The sequence below is a fragment of the Trachypithecus francoisi genome, unplaced genomic scaffold, assembly GCF_009764315.1.
Source record: "Trachypithecus francoisi isolate TF-2019V2 unplaced genomic scaffold, Tfra_2.0 Lachesis_group5, whole genome shotgun sequence".
Lineage (NCBI taxonomy): Eukaryota > Metazoa > Chordata > Mammalia > Primates > Cercopithecidae > Trachypithecus > Trachypithecus francoisi.
In genome coordinates, this window is record NW_022681470.1 from 135071753 (window position 1) to 135099273 (window position 27521).

The window sequence follows — 27521 nt, forward strand, 5'->3', positions numbered from 1 at the left end:
AACACGCCCGGCTAATTTTTTGTATTTTAGTAGAGGTGGGGTTTCACCATATTGGCCAGGATGGTAATGATTTCCTGACCTCATGATCTGCCCACCTCGGCCTCCCAAAGTGCTGGAATTGCAGGCGTGAGCCACCGCGTCGGGCTCACGTGTAACTTTTGACTCCCGAAAAGCTTAACTACTAATAGCTTACTATCGACTGGAAGCCTTACAGATAGCATAAACAGTTGGCTAACTCATATTTTGTATGCTGTATGTACTATATACTATATTCTTTTCTTTCTTTCTCTTTTTTTTTTTTTTGAGACGGAGTGTCACTCTGTCACTGAGGCTGGAGTGCAGTGGCGCGATCTTGGCTCAGTGCAAGTTCTATCTCCCAAGTTCACGCCATTCTCCTGCCTCAGCCTCCTGAGTAGCTGGCGCTACAGGTGCCCGCCACCATGCCCGGCTAATTTTTTGTATTTTTAGTAGAGACGGGGTTTCACTGTGTTAGCCGGGATGGTCTTGATCTCCTGACCTCGTGATCTGCCTACTTCGGCCTGCAAAAGTGTTGGGATTACAGGCGTGAGACACTGCGCCCGGCCATTATGTGCTATATTCTTAAAATACAGTAAGCTAGAGAATAGAATGTTAATAAGAAAATCAGGCCAGGTGAGTCGGCTTATGTCTGTAATCTCAGTGCTTTGGGAGGTTGAGGCAGGAGGATTGCTTGAGCCCAGGAGTTAGAGATCAGCCTGGGCAACACAGTGAGACTCCAGCTCTACAAAAAATAAAAAACTCAGCAGGACGTGGTGATACATGCCCATAATCCTAGCTACTCGAGAGGCTGAGGCAGGAGGATCACTTGAACCCAGGAGGCTGCAGTGAGCTATGCTGGTACCACTGCACTCTAGCCTGGGCAACAGGGTGAGACCCTGTCTATTAAAAAAATGATAATGAAGAGAAATTTTATTTACTATTACTTGAGTGGAAGTGGATCATCGTAAAGATCTTCATCCTCATTGTCTTCATGCTGAGTAGGCTGAGGAGGAGGAAGAGGAGGGCTTGTCTTGCTGTCTCAGGGGTGGCAGAGGTGGAAGAAAATCCATGCATAAGTGTACTTGAACAGCTGAAACCCATGCTGTTCAAGGGTCAATTGTACTCGATTCTGCCATTGTAGCACAAAAGCAGCCATAGGCAATATGAGAACAAATGGGCATGATTGTGTTCCAATAAAACTTTATTTACAAAAGCAGGCAGAGGGCCGGATTTGGCATGAGTAGCAGTTTGCCAATCCCTGGATTTGGGGATGGGGAAGAAGAAAAAAGCATGAAGAAATGGTTTCTTAGATTGGGTTTCCTGGAAGCAGAGCCTGACTGAGATGGGGATGTCTGCACAGGTGATTTATTGCAGGGTAGCTCTCAAGAGAAACTCATAAGGGAGTGAGGGAAGTGGGACGGGACTGGGAAACCAGTGAAGCAAAGATGTGGGTTTCAGAAGAAGGCTGGCCTGTCAACCTGATTCCGTGGGGAGCTCTGGAGTGTGAGCAGAGCAACAGAGTTGAACCCCTCCCCAGCTCTGCTGCCACCTGAATCATAGGAGTTGGCCATTGTGAATCCTTGCACGGTCATTCATTGGCTATAGGTCTCCCCTGGGGTTTTTGTGGGCAAGGCAGTTCCTGTTTTGTTGAGGGCAATTCTCAGGAGAAGGAGAAGGGGGCAGCCTGAGCTATTTGTAGACAGTGCTCTTGGGGCTGAAGGATCAGCATATTGGCTTGGGAAAGGGTGTAGGAGTGGAGCACCAAGAATATGTGCTACAAAGGGTGTGCAGTGAAGTGGGTTGGAGGAAGGTGGGATTTTGGGATGAATAGTGGGATGACAAGCAGAATGAAAGTTAGGTTACGGGCCAGGCGCAGTGGCTCACGCCTGTAATCCCAGCACTTGGGAAGGCTGAGGCGAGTGGATCACCTGAGGTCAGGAGTTCGAGACCAGCCTGACCAACATGGTGAAACCCTGTCTGTACTAAAAATACAAAAATTAGCTGGGCGTGGTGGCAGGCGCCTGTAATCCCAGCTACTCGGAAGGCTGAGGCAGAGAATTGCTTGAACCTGGGAGATGGAGGTTGCAGTGAGCCAAGATGGTACCATTGCACTCCAGCCTGGGTGAAGGAGAGTCTGTCTCAGAAAGAAAAAAAAAAAGAATAAAGAGAAAGAAAGTTAGGTTATGGTGCAAAACGAGAGGAAACGAGTTAACAGAGGATCGGGTGAAAGAGTGAAAAAGATTGGCTTGGAGTAGAGGGAAGGCAGTAGGATAGTGGAATGCTGCTTGGGACAGGGTTGGGGTGGAGTGTGAGGGTGTGTATTTGGAAAATAGAATGGAAGTAGAAAGATGGTGGTGCAGGTGAATGGATAGTGAGTGGGTTCTGGGTGGGCTGTAGGAAAAGGGATGCTTGGTGGGATGGCTATTGAGTTGGTAACATGGGGAGGGTCGAACGGATGGCTAGGAGAGCTGGCCTTGGGTATGCATGGAGCTGCGGGGGTCACATCATCTGTCCTGCAGGTATGGCATCCCTGGACAACAAGGCCACAGGGCGGATGGGGATGCGGGCAGCTGTGTACTACATGGTGACCACCATCATCGCGGTCTTCATCGGCATCCTCATGGTCACCATCATTCATCCCGGGAAGGGCTCCAAGGAGGGGCTGCACCGGGAGGGCCGGATCGAGACCATCCCCACAGCTGATGCCTTCATGGATCTGATCAGGTATGCCGACCTAAAAAATCACAGTATACATATTTGGAAAAGGAGACTTTATTTATTGTAAAAGGTGATAGCCTGCAAAGTGGTCATCCCACAGGCTGGGAAGTATGCATCTGGTCAGGATCAGAGACAGGCACTTCTAAGGAGGAAGGGTTTGAGTAGGAGCTTTATGCTGAATAGGTTGGCTAAACATCCATATTCAACAGGTTGTAGGAGGAGCTATGAATATTCATGTAGGTGACCCTGATGCATGCATATTGAACAAAGTTGCATGTAACATATGACCCCATGTCCACTTTGGGGTGGAGACTTAACAATTAGTTAACATTTAAATGTATCACATTTAGGCTTTATACATCAAAAGGTCTTTTCAGGACACGAAGGTACCCAAATGCACAGCCTGTGTCAATGAGCCAGAACCAGCCCATGGTCAGTGGTGTTATCAGGAGAAAGTTACTGAAATCGGTCTCTTGCCCAATCAAAGCTGTAGTTACGGCTGGTGGAACAAGGGCCCCATTAGTCCTTGTCTGTTGAGCTTATGAGTTGTAATTATTTTAACATTGCTCATCTTAAGGCTAGTGTTTGTATAACTCCTAGAGAAAAAGAAGAACCTTTTGGCAGCTAGAACACAATTTATTATTTGAGTGTAGGGTGCATGACTTCACACCTGCCTGGCATGGCCTTAGATCCTGCTTATAGTTTGGTATCTTATTGCCACAAGGAGCGTGTTCTATCAGTCTTATGATTTCTGTTTTAATTAATTTAACACACTAATTTAACATTGATGTGGGTTAGTTGTTGTGTCTAGATTATAAAAGGGAGAGGGTGTAAGAAGGCGTGTCTGACCTCCTGTCCCACCATGGCCAGAAACTCAGTTTTAAGGTTGTTCTGGGGTCCACTTGGCCACAAGAGAGTCTGTTCAGCTGTTGGCGGTGGTGGTGGCTTAGGTGTTACTTTTAGTTTACAGGTGACTGTACTCATTTTGATATGATTTCTGACTCGACTTGCAACAACTCATACTCAAGGAGAGACAAAGGGGACAGGCTGCTGCAGGCTGGACATAGCAGCACCCATGGTACCCATTTTTGGTATCCAATTTCTGCCCTGGAGCCTTGCATATATTCTCCAACGGCAGCTGCTGCTAGAATATGATCTTAGGATATGGCTCTCAAGGTGAGGTCAGAACAGCTGGTGTTTCCCTAAGCATCACTGGAGGGTGAATGATTCTCTTAAAGCAGCATGATTTTTTAATTTATATTTTATTTTATTTTTTACTTTAAGTTCTGGGATACATGTGCAGAACGTGCAGGTTTCTTACATAAGTATACATGCGCCATGGTGGTTTGCTGCATCTATCAACCCATCATCTAGGTTTTAAGCCCCACATACATTAGGTATTTGTCCTAATGCTCTCCCTCCCTTTGCCCCCTACCCCCCGAAAGGCCCCGGTGTGTGATGTTCCCCTCCCTGTGTCCATGTGTTCTCATTGTTCAACTCCCACTTTTGAGTGAGAACGTGCAGTGTTTCGTTTTCTGTTCCTACGTTAGTTTGCTGAGAATGATGGCTTCCAGCTTCACCCAAATCCCTGCAAAGGACATGAACTCATTCTTTTTTACAGCTGCATAGTAGTCCATGGCATATATGTGCCATATTTTCTTTATCCAGTCTATCCCTGATGGGCATTTGGGTTAGTTCCAGGTCTTTGCTATTGGAAATAGAAGCAGCACGATCTTTTAAAAAATTAACTGAATTGTTGATTTTTGATTTTTATTATTTAAAAAATATTTTTGCTATTAATAGTTGCCTTTACTCTTTTAATTGCTTTTATTTTTATTTTTGCACTCCATCACCCAAGCTGGAGTGCAGTGGCATGAGCTTGACTCACTGCAACCTCCGCCTCTAGGGTTCGAGCTGTCCTTGTGCCTCAGCCTCCAGAGCAGATGGAATCACAGGCATGCGCCACCACACCAGACTAATTTTTGTATTTTTAGTGGGGACAGGGTTTAACCATGTTGGCCAGGCTGGTCTTGAACTGCTGACCTCAAGTGATCCACCTGCCTCAGCCTCTTAAAGTGCTGAGATTACAGGCGTGAGCCACTGTGCCCGGCCTATGAAAAAATTTTTAATTTTTAATTTCAGTAGCTTTTAGGGAGCAAGTGTTTCTTTGTTACATGGACGAATTATATAGCGGTGAATTCTGAGATTTTAGTGCATCTGTCCCGCTAGTAGTGTACATTGTACCTAATGTTTAGGTTTTAATTTCTAACTACTGTCCCTGCCTCCCACTTCTGAATTTCTAGTGTCCATTATATCACTCTGTATGTTTTTACATACTCATAGCTTAGTTCCAAGTGAGAAATACTGTATTTGGTTTTCCATTCCTGAGTTACTTCACTTAGAATAATGGCCTCCAGCTCAATCCATGCCACAGACATTATTTTTATTTTTTATTTTTTTTAGACAGAGTCTGACTTCTCACTCTCACCCAGGCTGGAGTGCAGTGGCATGATCTTGGCTCACTGCAACCTCTGCCCTTCGGGTTCAAGCGATTGTCCTGTCTCAGCCTCCTGAGTAGCTCGGATTAGAGGTGCCCACCACCATGCCCACGTCTTTAGTAGAGACGGGGTTTTTATCATGTTGGCGAGGCTGGTCTCCTCCTGGCCTCAAGCGATCCACCCATCTTGGCCTTCCAAAGCGCTGGGATTACAGGTGTAAGCCACTGCACCCAGCCTATTTCATTCTTTTTCATGGCTGAGTAGTATTCCATGGTGTACATATATCATGTGTTCTTTATGTACTCATCAGTTGATGGGCACTTAGGTTGGTTCCATTGCTTTGCAACTGTGAATTGTACTGTGATAAACATATATGTGCAGGTGTCTTTTTGATATAGTGACTTCGTTTCCTTTGAGTAGATACCCAGTAGTGGGATTGCTAGGTGGAATGGTAGATCTACTTTTAGTTCTTTAAGAAATCTCTCGGCCAGGTGCAGTGGCTCACGCCTGTAATCCCAGCACTTTGGGAGGCTGAGGCGGGCAGATCACGAGGTTAGGAGATTGAGATCATCCTGCCTAATATGGTGAAACCCTGTCTCTACTAAAAATACAAAAAATTAGCCAGGCGTGGTGGCAGGCACCTGTAATCCCAGCTACTTGGGAGGCTGAGGCAGGAGAATTGCTTGAACCTGGGAGGCGGAGTTTGCAGTGAGCTGAGATCGCACCACTGCACTCCAGCCTGGGCAACAGAGCAAGACTCCGTCTCAAAAAAAAAAAAAAAAGAAAAAGAAAAAGAAATCTCCATACCGTTTTCCATAGAGGTTGTACTAATTTACATTCCCACCAGCAATGTGTGAGTGTCCCCTTGTCCCCACATCAATGCCAACATCTATAGTTTTTTGACTCTTTAATAATGACTGTTTTAGCTGGAGTAAGGTGGTATCTCACTGTGGTTTTAATTAGAGCAGCAAGATTTTTGCCACCCAGATTCAAGGCTAGCCTTGGTTCTACCTTAATCATGGGCCTAGGGGAAACCTAAAGTTAAAAGGGTTTAGGAGTTTTCTGTGGATTTTTGAGGCATCACTGACACACGTGTGTTTGAATGAAAGTCCTTGAGGTGATGTAGGGCTCTGGCCACGTGCTCAGATAGACCTGGATTTGAGGGCCATCTGCATCTCTTAGCAGCTCTGTGGCTCTGGGTAGCTTGCATCAATTCTCTGGGCTTTGGTTTCTTTCTATGTGAAACGGGCATTAAATAGCACTTACGTCTGGGGTTATTGTAGTGTTTAAATCAGATGATAGCAAGATACTTGCTCAGTGCCCAGCCTAGAGGAAGCATTCATGTGTTGGCTGCATTATTATTGTTCTTGGTGTTAGTATTATTGTTATCACCCTAGATGCCCTTCCATGGTCTAACCACTTTCCTTCTTCTGATGTTTTTCTGCAGAAATATGTTTCCACCAAACCTTGTGGAGGCCTGCTTCAAACAGGTCAGGGGGAAGTACACGCTTTGATCAGGGAGATTCGGAGGGTGGCGGGAGCTTGAGGCTGAAGGGATGGTCCAAGGGTAAGAGGTGGGAGGAAGGGCCGGATGGAGCAATGGGCAGGGGTTCTAGAGGAGTCTAGGAGAAAGGATGTATTTTCCATGGTGATCTGGGAGGGTTAGGGAGAAGGACTTAGGTCTGAGAACGGTAGCTCAGGCTTGTAATCCCAGCACTTAGGGAGGCCAAGGTGGGAGGATTACTTGAGGCCAAAAGTTCAAGACCAGCCTGAACAACAGAGTGAGACCCTCTGTCTTTCAAAAAAAAAAAAAAATAGATTAAAAAAATAAATTAGCTGGGCACGCCTGTCTCAGCTACTTGGGAGGCTAAGGTGGGAGGATTGCTTGAACCCAGGAGATCAAGGCTCCAGTGATCACACCCCTGCACTCCAACCTGGGTGACAGAGCAAGACCCCATCTCAAAAAAAGGAAAAAAAAAAAAAAAAGAGGACTTAGGCCAAGGACTTCTGAGCACAGGGCCAGAGGAGGCATCGAGGCTGGTGTAGAGATTCTAGAAATTTTGACCATAGATGGTTGAGGGGAGAGGCCCTCAACTCTGGTTAAGCATTGCCCAGGGAGCTTGTGAACAATTTGGAATCTATACTACTTCCACACATTGGTTGTTCACTTCCTCATTCATTTATTCAGTCACTTATTCTTCAAAAAAATATATTTTTAATTTATTTATGTTTAAATTCACACAAAAACTACATATATTAATGAAGTATGATGATGTTTTGAAATATGTCTGCATTGTGGTGTGACTCAATCAAACTTATTAACATATCAATTACCTTATATACTTATCATTTTTTGCGATAAAAACACTGAAAATCTACCCTTTTGGTGATTTTCAAATACACAATACATTGCTACTAGCTAGTCACCATGTTGTATAATAGAGCTCTTGAACTTATTCCTCTTGTCTAGCTGAAATTTTGTGTACTTTTAGGGCCGGGCGCGGTGGCTCAAGCCTGTAATCCCAGCACTTTGGGAGGCCAAGACGGGCGGATCACGAGGTCAGGAGATCGAGATCATCCTGGCTAATACGGTGAAACCCCGTCTCTACTAAAAAATACAGAAAACTAGCCAGGCGAGGTGGCGGGCGCCTGTAGTCCCAGCTACTCGGGAGGCTGAGCCGGGAGAATGGCGTAAACCCGGGAGGCGGAGCTTGCAGTGAGCTGAGATCCGGCCCCTGCACTGCAGCCTGGGCGACAGAGCAAGACTCCGTCTCAAAAAGAAAAAAAAAGGAAATTTTGTGTACTTTTACCAACATCTCCCCAGTTTTCCCTGTTCCCCAGTCCCTGGTAAGCACTATTCTATTTTCTGCTTCTATGAGTCCAACTCTTTTAAATTCCACATATAAGCGAGAGCATGCAGTATTTGTCTTTCTGTGCCTGGCTTATTTCACGTGGCACAGTGTTTTTCAGGTTCAACCCTGTTGTCACGAATGACAGGATCCCCTCCTTTTTCAAGGCCAAATAGTATTTCGTTGTATATGTATACCACATATTCTGTATCCATACATTCATTGATGGATACTTAGGTAGATTTCATATCTTGGCTATTGTGAATAGTGCTGCAATAAACATGGGAGAGCAGATACCTCTCTGAGATACTGATTGCATTTCCTTTGGATATATGCAGTTGTGAGATTGCTGGTCCTATGGTAGTTCAACTTTTTTTTTTTTTTTTTTTTTTTTGAGACGGAGTCTCACTCTGTTGCCAGGCTGGAGTGCAGTGGCACTATCTCAGCTCGCTGCAATCTCCGCCTCCCAGGTTCAAGCGATTCTCCTGCCTCAGTCTCCCAAGTGTCTGGGACTACAGGCACGCACCACCATGCCCGGCTAATTTTTGTATTTTTAGTAAAGACAGGGTTTCACCATGTTGGCCAGGATGGTCTCGAACTCCTGACCTCATGATCCACCTGCCTCGGCCTTCCAAGGTGCTGGGATTACAGGCGTGAGCCACGCCCGGCCGGTAGTTCTATTTTTAATTTTTTGAGGAACCTCCATACTATTTTTCATAATGGGTTTACTGATTCATTCACTCGTTCTTCCACGCACTGTTCAAATCATTCATTCACTCATTCAGTTCTGCTGGATAAGATCTTCCAGGGTGTGGGAACTGGGAATCAGTGGTCTCAAGGAATTCCTCCAGGCGAATTCTGATGCATCCGCTGAGTTGAGTCTGGGCGCAATCTCTCTCTATTTCAGTTCAAGACGCAATACAGCACGAGGGTGGTAACCAGGACCATCGTGAGGACAGAGAACGGGTCTGAGCTGGGTGCCTCCATGCCTCCTCCATTCTCAGTGGATAACGGAACCAGCCTCCTGGAAAATGTCACTCGGGCCTTGGGCACCCTGCAGGAGGTGCTGAGCTTTGAGGAGACTGTACCCGTGCCTGGCTCCGCCAATGGCATCAACGCCCTGGGCCTCGTGGTCTTCTCTGTGGCCTTTGGGCTGGTCATTGGTGGCATGAAACACAAGGGCCGAGTCCTCAGGGACTTCTTCGATAGCCTCAATGAGGCTATTATGAGGCTGGTGGGCATCATTATCTGGTGAGTCCTGGTCTGTGCCCACTGGAAGGTGGAGCCAGAGCTGGGAAGTCAGGCTGTGGGGAAGCTGCTGAGGGCTTGCTGGAGACTTTTGGTCATTCATTTGTGTATTGGGTAATTCATTTACCCACTCACCAACTCATTCACTCATGTCTTTCTGCAACGATTTTGTCACTAGCTCACTTCCTTGTTCATCTGTTCATTCATTCTTCCATGCATTGGTTAGTTCATGGAATATCTCACTCATTCATTCATTCATGTCCTTCTGCAATGATTCATTCACACATTCACTCCTGTGTACATCTGTTCATTCACTCATTCTTTTATGCATTGATGAAATCACTCATTCAATGATTTATTCATCTACACTCATTCTTCCATGCATTGATTTACTCATTTCCTCATTCATTTATCGATTCTTCTACGCATTGGTTAAATCACTGGCCAACTCACTAACTCATTCATTCATTCACACTTTTCTGCAATGATTTGTTCACTTGTTCACTCCCTTGCTTATCTGTTCATTCACTCATTCTTCAATGCCTTGACCAAACCATTCACTGACATTTATTTATCTACATTTATTATTTCATGCATTGGTTTCTGGATTTATTTGGTCATTCATTTATTTATTTTTAAAAATTAATGTATTTTTAATTGACAAATAAAAACTGTATATATTTTCATGTGCAACATAATGTTTTGAAATATCTCTACATTGTGGAATGGTTCAGTTGAGCTAACTAACATAGACATTACCTCACATGCTTATTTTTTTGTGGTGACAATACTTAAGATCTAGGCAGGGTGTGGTGGCTCATGCCTATAATCTCAGCACTTTGGGAGGCCAAGGTGAGAGAATCACTTGAGCCCAGGAATTTGAGACCAGCCTGGGCAACATGGCAAGACCCGTCTCTACAAAAAATACAAAAAAATTAGCTGGATGTGGTGGCATGCACCTGTAGTCCCAGCTACTTGGGAGGCCGAGGCAAGAGGACAGATTGAGCCTGGGATGTAGAGGCTTCAGTGAGGTGTGATTGCTGGGGTGACAGAATGAGACCCAGTCTCAAAAAAAAAAAAAAAAAAAAGGGAGGGAGAGACCACTTAAAATCTACTCTCTTTGTGATTTGCAAGTACATGATATATTGTTTTTAACTATACCTACCATGTAGTCTAATAGATCTCTTGAACTTATTTCTCCTATTTAACCGAAATTTTGTATCCTTGGTCAACATCTCCCCAACCTCCCTTCTCTGTGAGTCCCTGGTAACCACCATTTTACTCCCTGCTTCTGTGAGTTTGATTGTAGATTCCACAGATAAGTGAGATCATGTGGTATTTGTCTTTCTGTATCTTGGTTATTTCAATTAGCATAATGTCCTCCAGGTTCATCTGTGTTGTCACAAGCGACAGGGATTTATTCATCTCCTATGCATTGGTTAGTTACTATTCATTCATTCATACCTTTCTGCAATGATTTATTCACCCACTTACTTCCTCATTTATCTCTTCACTCACCAATAAATTCACTTATCATTCTCATTTTTCTCTCTGTTCATTCATTTTCTTATTCATCTATTCACTCTTCCATGCGTCAGTTAATTCCCTCATTTATGCACTCATTCACTCGTAAATTTATTTACAAACTCATCCATGCATTAGTTAAATCATTGATGGACTCATCTATTTACTCAGTTAAGTCATTTATTCATTCTAATTCATTCCTTGACCCACTCATTCATCTATGCATTTGTTATTCTTTCATTCATTTACTCAAGTATTCTCTTCATTCACTCATTTGTTCATGTATTTGTTCACTCAGCTACTAACTTGTTTCATCTGCTTATTTCCTTACTTATTCATCCACTTGCTAATCCTATCCTTCCCTTCCCTTCTCTTCCCTTCCCTTCCCTTCCTTTCCCTCATCTTTTCTTCTCTAAATTCCTTCATTCCTTCAGAAATTTCTTTATTCACTCAGCAGGCATTTTCCCAGGCAGACTTTGTCTTGACCTCTGGAATACAGAGACAGAGTGCACTCATACTTGTCTTCAAGGAGCTCACAAAATCTTAGGGGAGACAGACACATTGTAGATCAATATAACACAAGGTGGTAGGTTCTGTAGTAAAGGAACATTTAAAAAGTGTTGGGAACATGGAGAAGTGAGCAGTGAGTAGAGGGGTACACAGTGAATGCTTTCTGAAGAGGGAGTCATGAAGAAGGTCACCTGTTAACTGCATCTTGACAGGTGAGTAGGACTTCAACTGGACAGTGAGAGAGGAGACGTATTTCAGGCAGAGAGAAGAGAACATGCAAAGCTTGAAGCTACCTAAGTTGTTTGGAGACTGGTGGGGCATTCAGGAAGGTGAGAGCATGGGGTAAGTTGGGAGTGGCAGTGGACGATATTAACAAGGCTGTCGGATCCCAAATGGGAGAAAACTTTGTATGTCATCCCAAACAATTGGAAAGTTGTATAGTGTTATACGTAAAATGTTTATTTAGAAACAGAATGCTTGTTCCCTAGTGCCGCAAAGAAATAGCACTTGAACATAAATTTAATTATCTCAGCAACGCAATTTTTTTTTTTTTTTTTTTTTTGAGATGGAGTCTCGCTCTGTCGCCCAGGCTGGAGTGCAGTGGCCGGATCTCAGCTCACTGCAAGCTCCGCCTCCTGGGTTCATGCCATTCTCCTGCCTCAGCCTCCCGAGTAGCTGGGACTACAGGCGCCCGCCACCACGCCCGGCTAGTTTTTTGTATTTTTTTTAGTAGAGACGGGTTTTCACTGTGTTAGCCAGGATGGTCTCGATCTCCTGACCTCGTGATCCACCCGTCTCGGCCTCCCAAAGTGCTGGGATTGCAATTTTTACCTTCTGCAGAAAGGGTGCTCACTGCAGATGGAACAATGGCGAGAACACACCTGAACAAAGGAGGGAAGCCATTTTTATCCCTTATGCAGTTTGTCCCTGCTACTGTGTTCTGTCTCCATTGGCTGGAGCCAGACCTCACAATCTAAACTAAAACCCAACTGGCTAATAACTTAAAACTTTTCCAAGTAGGTAAAAGCAATGGAAAACAGAGGAAAAGAGGAAGTTGCTTACAAAAGGACTTAGAAAAAGTAATAACATTCTCAAATAAGGAAGGGGTATAGGCTGCGAGCTGGGATGTGCCTGTGAGCACATCTAGCACAGATATCTTTGTTAAACTACAAGGAAGTAGAATGTACTATGTGCCTGTGAACATGTCAATAGCTACATAACTACATAGTAACAAAAAGTTACTAGCATCAAGTAAGGAGGCTTGAAGGAAGTTAGTCTTTAAAAGAAACGATTTTTAACACTTAAGTTTTATTCTTTAACAAGAAGGGAAACTTTGAAGACTACATATAAGGAACTTGAGGCCAAATTGAGGGCCTGGGAAAGCATTTGAAAGGAATGGGAGTGGGGAGCTTATTCAGGATAAGCAGATAATTAACAAGGAACAATGAAGGCTCAGCTAAATTGGGAACAATGAATGTATAGCACTGTTGTTGGCATGACTGGGTGAAATGTCCAGATTTGCCAGGTGGCTGAGTGTAGGGGGTAAGAAATCATGCACAATTAATCTTGGGCTGAGGAATTTTGCAGGGGAAGAGGTGGAAGGATGGAGGTGAGGAAGTTGAGAGAGGGATTACTCAGAGTAAGCGCAGAGTAATGGCTAAATGGATCTAGTCATGTTGACTTGGAGAAGACTCAGCAACTACTCGCCCGGGCTAACTGAGCCGTTTGGAGAACACAGATGTGACTGGAGAAGTCCCTCACATCCTCATTTTTGACTCAAGCTATTGTACCACCTTCCCAAGAGGTCCCCGCCTCCTCCAATACATCCATGATGAACGTGAGTCAAAGTAGATTTCTTTCTTTCTTTCTTTCTTTCTTTTTGAGATGGGATCTCACTCTGTTGCCCGAGCTGGAGTGCAGTGGTGTGATCTTGGCTCACTGCAACCTCCACCTGCTGGGTTCAAGTGATTCTTCTGCCTCAGCCTCCTGAGTAGCTGGACTACAGGCACACACTACCACACCTGACTAAGTTTTGTATTTTTAGTAGAGACAGGGTTTCGCCATGTTGGCCAGGCTGGTCTTGAACTCCTGACCTCAAGTGATCCACCCTCCTCAGCTTTCCAAAATGCTGGGATTATAGGCATGAACCACCATGCCCGGCTGTAGACTTCAATTTTTAAAGAGAGAGGAGTAGCCATTGAAGCCTAGAAGTGAGATGATGGTGCCGATGGCAGAAACTCACACGATTGACCAGTGAGGTGGATTGTGGGGAAAACAGGTGAGCCCCTGATGAACTTGCTTCTTTCATCTTCTTTATTCTCCTTTTTGCTCAATACTCCAGCCACACTGGTCTTCTCTCTGGTCCTCCAGCACTCCTAATGCATGCCCATCTCAGTCTTTGCATTGTGCCTGCAATGATTTCTCCCAGACACACAGGGTACCTTCTTATCATGCAAATCTCAGCTTAAATGTCACCTCTTCAGAGACGCCCTCTCTGACCATCTGCTCAGAAGCAGTCCCATACAGTGACTCTCCTTTGCTGTTATCACCACTTGAAGTTTGTAATTGGTGTATTTCTATGTGTACCTCCTACTTCCCCATTAGAATATGTCTTAGTACATGTCAGCTGCTGTAACAAAAATACCATAGACATCGTGGCTTAAAGAACAAAAATGTATTTCTCACAGTTATGGAGGGTGGGAAGTCTAAGATCAAAGCACCCACAGATTCCATGTCTGGTGAGGACTGTCTTCTGGTTCATGGAAGGCATCTTCTTGCTGTGTCCTTGAATGACAGAGGGATGGAGGGAGCTCTCTGGTGTGTCTTTTATGTGGGCACTAATTCCATTCATGATGGCTCCACCCTCATGACCTAATCACCTCCAAATACTGTCCCATTGGGGGTTAGGATCTCAACATATGAATTTCGTTGGAGGGGGAAGGGGACATAAACATTTAGTCCATAACAGAATGTAAGTGCTATGAGGACAGGAGCCATGTGCCTGGAACATAGTATGTACTCAGTTAATATCTGTGAAATGAATGAATACATTGGTGATTTTGATAGGACAGGTGTTTTGAGAGGGCAATTATTAGGCTGGTGAATGAGTGAGAACAGGCACTGATAGGGAAGAGAATAGGGGCATACAAGTTTCAAATGTGGAACAAAGAGTTGGGGGCAGAAGATAAGGGAAGCTTAGAAGGCCAGAGACAGGGAATGTCTTGGCAACGTCTAGGGAAGGATCCTGAAGGTAGTGATTATTTGGGGCATGGTTGAGAGGGCTTGAATGCGGAGTAGATACCCGAAAGGTTGTATATCCTGGAGTTGTAGGACCTTTTCTACCATGGTGGGGAGATAAGGAAGAGCAGGAGGAGGAGGTGGGCTTCAATCGTGGGGCCCGGTGGCATTTGTTAGCGTACAGGGAAGACTGGGATGGAGTAGAGTGCTGTATCGTGGGTACTGCGTGGCTCCAGGGCCCCATATGAGCAAAGCCTTGGGGATGCCAGCCTCAGACCTGCAAGGGAGGTTCGGAGGGAGCCCTGACAGGTATGTGGCTCCCTCACACAGGTATGCACCTGTGGGCATCCTGTTCCTGATTGCTGGAAAGATTCTGGAGATGGAAGACATGGCTGTCCTGGGGGGTCAGCTGGGCATGTACACCCTGACCGTCATCGTGGGCCTGCTCCTCCATGCCGGCGGCGTCCTTCCCCTCATCTACTTCCTCATCACTCACCGGAACCCCTTCCCCTTCATTGGGGGCATGCTACAAGCCCTCATCACTGCCATGGGCACGTCTTCCAGGTATGGCCTTGCTCCCCACCCCAGCAACATTTCTGGTTGCACTTGTCCTTCATGTCCTCTCCTAGGGCATCTGCCCTCTCCCTTCCTTAAACACCTCTTCTGAGATGTCCAGTAATGTTCAGGGCTCTGGAGGGCCTCCAGCTGGTGCAACACCTGGGGGCCAATCATTGTCCTGGGCTGGCTCTCCTGATCTCCTTTTCTCCTTTCCTGTTTTTTAACTTTCTATGGAGGAGAACCAGGTACCAATTTTGAGGTTAAGAGGGAAGGTTCCAGGATGCCCCATGAGCTCAGTTGTTTCCTAGCTCAGAGGGTGTCATCTCTGCTTGTGAGATGGTGTCTGGGAGATCTCTTGGCTGCTGCTTCTCCTCCTCCTCCTCCTCCTCCTCCTCCTCTTCCTCCTCCTCCTCTTCCTCCTCCTCCTCCTCCTTCTCTTTTCTTCCCCTTTATTCTCTCCTTCCTTTTTCTTCTTCCTCCTCCTCTTCTTCTTTTGTCGTTTTAGGGGATTAATTAAGAGCATCATCCCAATTCAAAAACAATTTGAAAAGTAGCACAACAGCCAAAAAGATGGAAGAATTTTTATTTTTATTTTTATTTTTATTTATTTATTTTTTTGAGACAAAGTCTCACTGTGTCGCCCAGGCTGGAGTGCAGTGATGTGATCTTGGCTCACTGCAACCTCTGCCTCCTAGGTTCAAACGATTCTCCTGCCTCAGCCTCCTAAGTAGCTAGGATTACAGGCGTGCACCACCACACCTGGCTAATTTTTGTATTTTTAGTAGAGACGGAGTTTTGCCATGTTGGCCAGGCTGGTCTTGAACACCTGGCCTCATGTGATCCGCCCACCTTGGCCTCTCAAAGTGCTGGGATTACAGGTGTAAGCCACCACGCCCGGCCAAAAATATCTTTTTTTAAAAAATTTTTCTTTTGACATGAGGCCTCACTCTATCATCCTGGCTAGAGTGCCGTGGTGTGATCTCCACTCACTGCAACCTCCACCTCCCAGGCTCAAGTGATCCTCCCACCTCAGCCTCTCAAGTAGCTGGAATCACAGGTGCATGATTCCAGTCCTCCTGGCTAATATTTTTTAGCCCTCCCGGCTAAGCGTTTTTTTTGTTTTGTTTTGTTTTGTAGAGACGGGGTTTTGCCATGTTGGCCAGGCTCGTCTTGAACTCCTGAGCTCAAGTGATCTGCCCGCCTCGCCCTCCCAAAGTGCTGTGATTACAGGCACGAACCACTGCACCTGGTCAAAAACAGAATTTTAAAAATTGCCCATAACGCTGGTCAGGGTATCTTGGTGCCTCTTGGTCTATGGCTACGTAAGACTAATGTCACTATATCCTAGAATTAAACTCATGTAGTCACCGCTGAGCTGGACACCCAAAGACCCTCTATGAGTCCAGGATTCCAACCGTATGATGTAAAGCCGGCCACAGAACACACGTCCTGTGGACAGGGTTACCCCAAATGAGATGCCCACTTCTTTGACTAAACTCACCAACCAATTAGGTCACTTTTCTCCCGTAAGACATGGCGGGGAGATGGATAGAGAAAGTTAACATAGCTGAGGTCAGTGATGCTGCAAACAGGGGAGTCTGGAATAGGGACCCTCCCTGAAGTCAGCAGACCTTTGGTCCTGTCCTTTCAGGAAATGGATAGGTAGAATGAACTAGTGCCATAAACTAGTGTGTGTAGTCATTGGTCTTAGCTATTGGCTTTAAGTGGGTCAAGAGGTCTTCAGCCTGGGAGACCCTCATTGCTGTTTTCTCCGTGTATGAGGAATCGCCGCTCCTTTCCTTTGTACAGTTATCAGCCTCTGAAATGTTATACCCTTGTCTTCTGCCTCTTGCGGAGCCCCCACCTGGCCTGCTCAGTGTTCTCAAGGGGAACGCTCCTTCGGCTCATTTTTGCCCAGGCCACGCCCAGCCCATGCCCTGCTCTGAGCCCCGCCCTGCCTGGCCACGCCCTATTCTCAGTTCTTCCTCACCTGGCCACGTCCTGCTCTGAGCCCCGCCTCACCTAGTCCTCCCCTCTTCTCAGCCCCGCCCATGTGACCCAGCCCTCCCCATTCTCAGCCGTGCCCCGCTAGGTCACGCCCTGTTCCCAGCCTTTCTTTGGCTTGGCCACGCCCCATTCAATGCCCTGCCCCACTAGGCCACACCCTGTTCCCAGCCCCGCCCCCACCAGGCCACGCCCCGTCCTCAGCCCTGGGCTCTTTCCCCCAGCTCAGCAACGCTGCCCATCACTTTCCGCTGCCTGGAGGAGGGCCTGGGTGTGGACCGCCGCATCACCAGGTTCGTCCTGCCCGTGGGCGCCACGGTCAACATGGACGGCACTGCCCTCTACGAGGCCCTGGCTGCCATCTTCATTGCTCAAGTTAACAACTACGAGCTCAACCTGGGTCAGATCACAACCATCAGGTGAGGGGCCTGCCAGCAGGTGAGACTTCAGTGATCTTCAGCTTGGCTGGGAGGGTTGGGGAGGGAGGAGGGGACTACAGCTGGAGCTCACAGGAGCCCTCGGATGTTGGAAGGGGGATGTGGAAAGAACCCAATGCCGGATGAGGTGAAAGGTAAAGTTGCCACCTGAGGCTGTCAGGAGCTGCCAAGACGTTCCCGTCAGTTTCTCTCTCACGTGGGAGATCCCTTTGTCCAGTGTTTTCCAAAGCATGGCTGGTGCATCCTAATAACCCGAGGTTCTTGTTATGAATATAGATTCTTATATTTATAGGCCTTATACATTTATCTATTCCTGTGTTTATAGGTCCTATCATCCAGTGGTTCCAACTTAGTCGTTATAAAAATAACAGTGACCTGTCATCTCCTTCAGGTCTTCAGCGTTACTTCTTCAGGGAAGCCCTGTTTAAAATGGCATATCGGGTCTTGCTAAGGAGGCACCGTTTTCCCATGTAGTACCATCTCCATATAGTATGAATTTTACTTATTCATTTTGTTTATTATCTGCTTCCCATACTAGAATGTAAACTCTGCCGGGCGCGGTGGTTCACGCCTGTAATTCCAGCACTTTGGGAGGCCGAAGCGGGAGGATCACTTGAGGTCAGGAGTTTGAGACCAGCCTGGCCAACATGGTGAAACCCCATCTCTACTAAAAATACAAAAATTCGCTGGGCGTGGTGGCTGTTGCCTGTAATCCCAGCTACTTGGGAGACTGAGGCACAAAAATCACTTGAACGTGGGAAGTGGAGGTTGCAGTGAGCCAAGCGTCTTGCTCTGTTGCCCAGGCCGGAGTGCAGTTTAAAATCTGTCATTTTACATAGTTGCCTTTCTTTTTTCTACTAAGAATACCTAAAATCTACTCTGTTAGAAAATTTCCAGTGTACACCCAAATATTATTAACTGTACTCCTCCTATAGTACTTTAGATCTCTAGATATATTCATCCTACATAACTGCAATTTTTTTTTGAGACAGAATCTCACTCTGTCACCCAGGATGGAGTGCAGTGGTGCAGGCATAGATCACTACAGCCTCAACCTCCTGGGCTCAAGCCATCCTCCCGTCTTAGACTCCCAAGTAGCTGAGACTACAGGCATGCACCACCATGCTCCGCTAATTTTTTTTTTTTTTTAATTTTTGTAGAGACAGGGTCTCAGTATGTTGCCCAGGCTGTTCTTGAACTCTTGGGCTCAAGCAGTCCTCCCACCTTGACCTCCAAAAGTGCTGGGATGACAGGTGTGAGCCACCGTGCCTGGCCTTTAAATGCAATTTTGAATTCTTTGACTACATCTCCCAATTATGTATTCAACTTATTATTATTATCTTTTAGATTCTACGTATGGCAGAGGTCAAGGCCAGGCATGGTGGCTCATGCCTATAATCCCAGCACTTTGGGAGGCTGAGGTGGGAGGATTGTTTGAGCCTAGGAGTTTGAGACCAGCCTGGGCAACATAGTGAGATCTCATCTCTACAAAAATACAAAAAAAAAAAAAAAATTAACCAGGTGTTATGGCATGTGCCTGTGGTCCCAGCTACTCAGGAGGTTAAGGTGGGATTGAGTAGTGAGTTGCAGTGAGCTGAGATAACACCATTGCACTTCAGCCTGGGCAACAGAGTGAGACTCTGTTTCAGAGAGAGAGAGAGAGAGAATTGGCGGGGGAGAGAGAGAGAGAGAGAGAGAGAGATCAAGCAGTATTTTTCTCTCTGTGTCTGTCTGGCTTGGGCATTTAATTTAAGATGCCTTGGAGAGCGGATCTCTTCCTTTCTCTCTGTCCTCTTCCTGTCTCTTCCTCATCGCCTTCCTCCCTCCACCTGCCTCTCAATGTTCTCCCTCTCCCTGCAGCATCACAGCCACAGCGGCCAGTGTTGGGGCTGCTGGCATCCCCCAGGCGGGTCTGGTCACCATGGTCATTGTGCTCACATCGGTCGGCTTGCCCACGGAGGACATCACGCTCATCATCGCCGTGGACTGGTTCCTGTGAGTGTTCTCCAGGCTGGACCCTGGTGCTCCTGCTTCTGCGCATACTGCTTTCCCCTGCAACATCCTTAACCTGTGGACTTTCATTCCAGCAAAGATGAAGTGGTCCAGAATTTTCGAGTGAAAAGGAGGCCTTGGAGAGGCCTCCAATCCATGGCCTCTGGACCCCAAATCCCACAGAGTTATCTTTGGGAAGTAGGATTGGAGACAAGCAATGGGGTCTTTACCTATCAGCAGGAAAAACTCCTTTTTTACCTGATATATGTGGAAGTCACCAAAAGGTGATCCAGGTCGGGTGTGGTGGCTCACGCTTGTAATCCCAGCACTTTGGGAGGCTGAGGCTGGGTAGATCACCTGAGGTCAGGAGTTTGAGACCAGCCTGGACAACATGGTGAAACCCTGTCTCTACTAAAAATACAAAAAAAAAAAAAATTAGCCGAGTGTGATGGCAGGTGCCTGTAATTCCAGCTGCTCAGGAGGCTGAGGCAGGAGAATTCCTTGAACCTGGAAGGTGGAGGTTGCAGTGAGCCGAGATCGCACCACTGCACTCCAGCCTGGGCAACAGGAGCGAAACACCATCTCAAAAAACAAAAATCAAAACCAGCAACAACAACAAAACCAGGAGGTTTACATTAAAGGAAGCCTGGACTTTCATTCTCACATGGGAGCTGACAGCTGAGCCTGAGTTCCAATTTTACAATCTTCAGCCTGCCCTAGTCTGCACCTGTATTGACTCAGGCCTGCCCTGGTTTACCATTCCTGATTTGATGTGCTTTTCAGTTCATAACCCTTAACTGTCTGTATCGGATGTTCATTTTTTCTTTTCTTTTTTCTTTTTGGGACAGAGTCTCGCTCTGTCACCGAAGCTGGTGTGCAGTGGCTCGATCTCAGCTTACTGCAACCTCTGCCTCCCAGGTTCAAGCGATTTTCCTGCCTCAGCCTCCCAAGTAGCTGGGGTTACAGGCGCATGCCACCATGCCTGCCTTTTTTTTTTTTTTTAATATTTTTAGTAGAGACAGGGTTTCACTATGTTGGTCAGGCTGGTCTCAAACTCCTGACCTCGTGATCCACCCACCTCGTGCTGGGATTACAGACATGAGCCACCCTGCCCAGCCTCATTTTCTTTTTTTTTGAGAGACAGGATCTTGTTTTCTCATCTAGGCTGGAGTGCAGTGGCATGATCATAGCTCACTGCAGCCTTGACCTCCTGGGCTCAAGTGACCCTCCCATCTCAGCCTCCCACGCAGCTGGGACTACAGGCACGTGCCACCGTCCGAGGCCATGTTTTAAAATTATTCTATTGTAGAGATGGGATCTTGGTTTGTTGCCCAGGCTAGTCTTGAACTCCTGGTCTCAAGCAATTCTCCTGCCTCTCAGCTTCCCAAAGTGCTGGGATCATATCTTTTTAACGATATGGCTTTTTTTTTTTTTTTTTACCACACCTGGCCTCATTTTTTTAAAAAAATCACATCTAAGATCAAACATGAACATTTCAGAGCTGGTCCATCCTGTTTGTTAGGAGGAGAAACAGGACAGAGAGGGGAAAGAGCCTACTTGGGGACATGTGGTGATGGATTGTTCTGGAATGGGAGCCTCCTGACTCCCTGGCCCAGGGACCCCCCCCGTCTGCTGCACCCTCTTTCTGTGAAGCTTTTCAAGCCCCCATTAATGGCAGCTTCTTTTTCCCCCGTACCAGTGACCGGCTTCGCACAATGACCAACGTACTGGGGGACTCGATTGGAGCAGCTGTCATCGAGCACTTGTCTCAGCGGGAGCTCGAGCTTCAGGAAGCTGAGCTCACCCTGCCCAGCCTGGGGAAACCCTACAAGTCCCTCATGGCACAGGAGAAGGGGGCATCCCGGGGACGGGGAGGCAATGAGAGTGCTATGTGAGGGGCCTCCAGCTCTGCCCCCCAAGAGAGGAGGGAAGGGGCCTGGGGAGGGGAGTCCTGGGGACACATCTGCCGCCCAACTGACCATGGGCTGAACACACATGTTCAGCTTGACTCGTTTAAGGGGGAGGGAAAGGTGTAATAAAGGAGCAGGAATGAAAGGTACATAAGGTCTCTGTTTCTCTCTGAGCACATGCTGAGGGCTTGAAGGACGGCGTGAGCAAGGGAGGGGAAGAAACGTTTCTCCGAGGTTTGGGGAGAAGGGAAGCTTCAGCTTCAACAAGAAGAGGGGTCAACTCATGTTTCTTATATTCTCAAAGAGTGGCGGGACTGAAGAGGGTCAAGAAAAACCATTATTTCTCCTAATAAAACAATAGCCATGGTCTCTGTCTCGGGGTCTCCCAAGACCACCTTTAGGTTCAGCAATTCACTAGAAAGGCTCATAGAACTCAGGGCTGGACACGGTGGTTTATGCCTGTAATCCCATACATATTATGGGAGGCTGAGGTGGGCAGATCACCTGAGGTCAGGAGTTCAAGACCAGCCTGGCCAACATGGTGAAACCCCGTCTCTCCGAAAAATACAAAAATTAGCTGGGCGTGGTGGTGGCTACCTGTATCCCAGCAACTCGGGGGGCTGAGGCAGGAAGAATGGCTCGAACCCGGGAGGTGGAGGTTGCAGTGAGCCGAGATCACACCATTGCACTCCAGCCTGGGTGTCAAGAGCAAAAGTCTGTCTCAAAAACACAGAAACAAAACAACAACAAAAAAATAAGCCAGGCACGGAAAAACACATTACATGTTCTCACTTGTATATGGGAGCTGAAAAAACTGAACTCATGGAAACAGAGTAGAATGATGGTTACCAGCAGCTAGGAGGGGTAGTAGGGAGGAAGGATAAAGAAGGGATAGTTAACGGATACAAAAATACAGTTAGAAGGAATAAAATCTAGTATTTGGTAGCACAATAGGGTGACTATAGTTAATACTTTGTTGTATATTTCAAAATAACTAAAATGTGGAACTGGAATGTTTATAACACAAAGAAATGATAAATGCTTGAAGCGATAGATACTCCAATTTTCTTGATTTGATTATTATACATTGTATGTTTGTGGAAAAGTTTTGTACGTACTCCATAAATGTGTACAACTATTATGTATCCATAAAGATTAAGAATAAAAATTTAGCCGGGCGCGGTGGCTCAAGCCTGTAATCCTAGCACTTTGGGAGGCTGAGACGGGCGGATCACGAGGTCAGGAGATCGAGACCATCCTGGCTAATACGGTGAAACCCCGTCTCTACTAAAAAAATACAAAAAACTAGCCGGGCGATGAGGTGGGCGCCTGTAGTCCCAGCTACTCGGGAGGCTGAGACAGGAGAATGGCGTGAACCCGGGAGGCGGAGCTTGCAGTGAGCTGAGAGCCGGCCACTGCACTCCAGCCTGGGCGGCAGAGCAAGACTCCGTCTCAAAAAAAAAAAAAAAAAAAAAAAAAAAAAAAAAAAAAAAAAGAATAAAAATTTAAAAGCTCAGTCAACTAGAATTTTTTAAAATCTAAGATTATAAATGATCAAAGGAGGTAAACTCAAAATCTAGTAAAAATAAATGCAAGTAAATCACTATACAATGTATACATATATCAAATCATGTTATACACCTTGAATATGTACAATGTCTATTCGTCAATTATACCTCAGTAAAGCTGGAAAAAGGAGTTACTATAAAAACATCAAACACGAAAAGATCGAGCACGCTCATTTTCATGAACAATCAAAGGAAGTCAAATTAAAATATCAAAGGAAACAATAAATCTTACTCACTGGTTTAATTTATTTCTGAGGCTGCAGCCCCCAGACACAGAATATTTCTTGGTTGCGGAGCATAATTCCAGAAGTAAGAATTTATGTCAGAGAATTCCTAGTTCCTCTGAGGTTTAACTATTATTATTAGAAGATTTGACTAGAGGTAGCTGTCATGGGTGAGTGGCGACTGTCTGGGGCTGGTGGTGTGGAGGATAAGAAGAATTTACCAACACAGTTGTAGGTAAAGAAAGGCAGATGTATTGGAGAAAGTATGAAAATACGTTGCAAGGAAGCAATGGGCAGGCCAGCAATAGAAGAGCTGACTGCAAAGAGACAAAAGCTTGCTGGGGATTTTAAAAGACAGTGCTTGTGCTGTGTGCTGAAGAGGGCTTTGTACAGTATTGATCACGCCAAGGTCGCAGTGAGCTAACTTCCAATTTTTGTATCAGCCGAGGGTCTGCTGATAGCTGAGTGCAGGAAGATTGTGAGTTATTTGTACAGGAGGGCTTTGTGTCCGGGACCATGAAGAAAGGCAGACTTTCTATCTGCTTCTTCTTTTTGCTTTCCCTTGGTCTCCCTAGCCTGACTCCTTTTCCCTAATTAGGACTCCACAGTAACATAACGTAAGGCCTGGGAGAGTCGTCTGATTCCTACAGCCCTGCATTGGAACCTTGTCACTACATTTATTACTTTGAGCTAGTTACCTACTTACCATAAGCTCTTACTTTCTTATTTGTAAATATGAGAACTAATACTAATCACATAAAAGAGTTATTGGAAAAATTAAATGAGGTAATGTACATAAAGCTCTTAAACTGTGCTGGTATATAAAGTGTTATTAATATCAACATCAATAACCTTGAATTTTGTTTCTAGCTCAACAACTTAATTAATTATTATTATTATTATTTAAAAACAGGGTCTCACTCTGTCACCCAGGCTGGAGTACAGTGGCATAATCACAGTTCACTGCAACCTCAGCCTCCTGGGTTCAAGCCATTCTCCCACCTCAGCTTCCCGAGTAGCTGAAACTACAGGCGTACAGCACCATGCCTGGCCAAAAGCTCTCATCAGATGAATCAGTTTGTATTTTTCTGGTCCAGGTCTTATTTTCTATTTAACCATCCACCCGTCTATTTTTCTACTCCATTTGACAAATATCATGTAAACATGAACCCTTACCAATAACTGTGCCAGGCATTGTGATTGCAAACCTGGGTAAGACATTGCTCTGAAATTCAAGGGACCGATATTGTGAAAGAGTAGAAGTAAAGTAAAGTTAGTGTGACTGAAAGGAAAGTGAATTGGATAAAAAAGGGGGCAACTCTTTGAGTTATTTTTATTCATGTAACCTCAAAAACATCTCTGTAAATGAGTTTCCAGGGCAACATGTCCAAAATAGGGACATATCTCATCGCTTCTGACAGTATATATTTAACATGTAAGATTTGATATATATATATTTTTAACTCAAATCAGGCCGGGCGCGGTGGCTCATGCCTGTCATCTCAGCACTTTGGGAAGCTGAGGCAGGCAGATCGCTTGAGGTCAGGAGTTCAACACCAGCCTAGCCAACATGGTGAAACCCTGTCTCTACTGAAAATACTAGCAAGATGTGGTGGTGCACGCCTGTAGTTCCAGCTCCTCAGGAGGCTGAGGCAGGGAAATTGCTTCAACCCGGGAGGTGGAGGTTGCAGTGAGCCGAGATGGCGCCACTGCACTCCAGCAAGGGCAACAGAGGGAGACTCTGTCTCAAAAACAAAATCAAAAAACAAAATCCAAATCATTACTAAAGATAGCTGAGAAAACACCAGGTTGCATTCATGCAAAGTTAAAATTACTAGTTAGAAAGTCAAAAAGCGTAATCCTGTATAACTTTGTTAGCAGTAGCAAGGGCAGGAAACGTTCCAAAGGAAGATACAAGGGAAGAGATGCTTTAAAATGTATAAAAGAAGGCAAGTGTGGTGGCTCATTGCCTGTAATCCCAGTTCTTTGGGAGGCTGAGGCGGGCAGATTACCTGAGGTCAGGAGTTTGAGATCAGCCTGACCAACATGGTGAAACCCCATCTCTACTAAAAGTACAAAAATTAGCCAGACGTGGTGGCGAGTGCCTGTAATCCCAGCTACTCGGGAGGCTGATGCAGAAGAATCACTTGAACCCAGGAAGTGGCGGTTGCAGTGAGCCGAGATTGCACCATTGCACTGTAGCTTGGGTGACAGAGTAAGACTCCTTCTTGAAAAAAAAAAAAAAAGCGGCTGGGTGCAGTGGCTCACGCCTGTAATCCCAGCACTTTGGGAGGCCGAAGCGGGTGGATCATGAAGTCAGGAGTTCGAGACCAGCCTGGCCAACATGGTGACACCCCGTCTCTACTAAAAATACAAAAAATTAGCCGGGCATTGTGGCGCATGCCTGTAATCCCAGCTACTAAGGAGGCTGAGGCAGGAGAATTGCTTGAACCTGGAAGGCAGAGGTTGCAGTGAGCCGAGATCATGCCATTGCACTCCAGCCTGGGCGACAGAGCAAGACTCTGTCTCAAAAAAAAAAAAAAGAAAAGAAAAAGAAAAAATGCATAAAAGCAGAAGTGAAAATATTGGCTGAAAGAGGCCAGTCTGGCCTCGGTATTGTGTTCACTGCAATTCATGAGAGCTCGGCAATGGTTCCCTCATTGAGAGACGTTGCCCTGAGGAGGAGTCTCCCCAGTGACCCCTTCATGTCCTTGTTCCTCAGGCTGTAGATGAAGGGGTTCAGCATAGGGGTGACCATGGTGTACATCACCGAGGCCATCAGACTTCTCCTAGAAGATGGTGTAGCTGCAGAACTGAGATAGACCCCAAGGCCTGTGCCATAGAACAAGCTGACCACTGAGAGATGAGAACCACAGGTGGAAAAGGCTTTGTGCCGGCCTCTGGCAGATGATACTCTCAGGACGGAGGAGAAAATCTGAGAATAAGAGAACAGGATTCCAGAGAAAGGAAAAATACCCAGGACAATGGTCATAAAATACATCATGATGTTATTGATGAAGGTATCAGAACAGGAGAGCTTCAAGACTTCGGAAGGATCACAAAACAAGTGTGGAATTTCCATGTTTGTGCAGAAGGACAGCCTCAAAATGGTCAAAGTCTCGAGCAGGGAACCCATGATGCTAATGCACCAGGACCCCAGAACCAGCAGCCCACAGAGCCGGGGGTTCATGATGACCATGTAGTGCAGGGGGTGACAGATGGCCACGAAGTGGTCATAGGCCATCACGGTCAGGAGCAAGTTGTCCAGGCATCCAAATGCAGTGAAAAAAAATATCTGGGTGAGGCAGCCTGCAAAAGTGATCATTTTGCTTTGTGTTTGGATAGTCACTAGCATCTTTGGGACAGTCGTGGACGTGAAACAGATGTCAGCAAAGGACAGGTTGGAGAGGAAGAAGTACATGGGGGTGTGGAGGTGGGAGTCTGAGCTGATGGTCAGGATGATGAGCAGGTTTCCGGTGATGGTGACCAGGTACATGGAGAGGAACAGCCCACAGAGAAGAAGCTGCATGTCAGAGTCCTCTGCGAATCCCAGGAGGAGAAACTTTCCAACTTCTGTTTGGTTTCCTCTTTCCATGGGGCCGCTGGGTTTACTGAGAAGGAGGCAAAAACAACAACAACAACAACAACAACAAACAAACAGCCACACAAAATTTACTCAAACCCAGGGAACTCAAGAAATCACGCATGTTGGCTAATTATTGGATTTCTTTGCCGACAAGTTACAGTTACCATCGCTACCTGGAGAAGTCATCTCTACATCATTGGTCCTCAAACTGTGGTTCCTGGAACAGCCCCATCAACATCACCTGGGAGCTCATTATACCTGCGCCTTATCACGCCCGCCTGACCAACTGAATTAGATACTCTGGGTTTGGAGCCCGCATTCTGGTGTTTGTTTGTTTGTTTGTTTGTCTGAGACGGAGTCTCGCACTTTCGCCCAGGCTGGAGTACAGTGGCACAATCTCGGCTCACTGCAAGCTCCACCTCCTGGGTTCAAGCGATTCTCCCGCCTCAGCCTCCAGAGTAACTGGGATTACAGGCACGCCCAGCTAATTTTTGTATTTTTAGTAGAGATGGGGTTTCACCATGTTGGTCAGGCTGGTCTCGAACTCCTGACTTCCTGATCCTCCCGCCTTGGCCTCCCAAAGTGCTGGAATTACAGGCATGAGCCACTGCGCCTGGCCTTTTAATTTTTAATTTTTTTT

General features: G+C 46.1%; 2 protein-coding genes across 4 annotated transcripts in view; one reads left to right on the top strand and one right to left on the bottom strand.

Annotated features, from left to right (window-relative positions):
* Window positions 1-21652, top strand: part of SLC1A6 (solute carrier family 1 member 6) — a 34050-nt gene extending 12398 nt beyond the window's left edge. For all 3 annotated transcript variants that reach the window (XM_033197392.1, XM_033197391.1, XM_033197394.1), the window contains 7 exons: window positions 2538-2742; window positions 6682-6724; window positions 8991-9334; window positions 14933-15166; window positions 17389-17583; window positions 19462-19596; window positions 21293-21652. In XM_033197392.1, coding sequence (XP_033053283.1) covers window positions 2538-2742; window positions 6682-6724; window positions 8991-9334; window positions 14933-15166; window positions 17389-17583; window positions 19462-19596; window positions 21293-21488 — 1352 coding nt within the window. In that variant the 3' untranslated portion in view covers window positions 21489-21652. The remainder of the gene's footprint in view (window positions 1-2537; window positions 2743-6681; window positions 6725-8990; window positions 9335-14932; window positions 15167-17388; window positions 17584-19461; window positions 19597-21292) is intronic.
* Window positions 21653-25927: 4275 nt separating this feature from the next.
* Window positions 25928-27302, bottom strand: LOC117075734 (olfactory receptor 7C2). The gene has a single exon (XM_033198349.1). It carries the CDS (start codon window positions 26888-26890, stop codon window positions 25928-25930), a length of 963 nt encoding a protein of 320 aa, XP_033054240.1. The 5' UTR covers window positions 26891-27302.
* Window positions 27303-27521: the final 219 nt, after the last annotated feature.

What these genes read in the sequence shown, in the direction of transcription:
- LOC117075734 (XM_033198349.1), bottom strand. Translation starts at nt 26,890, where the DNA reads ATGGAAAGAGGAAACCAAACAGAAGTTGGAAAGTTTCTCCTCCTGGGA.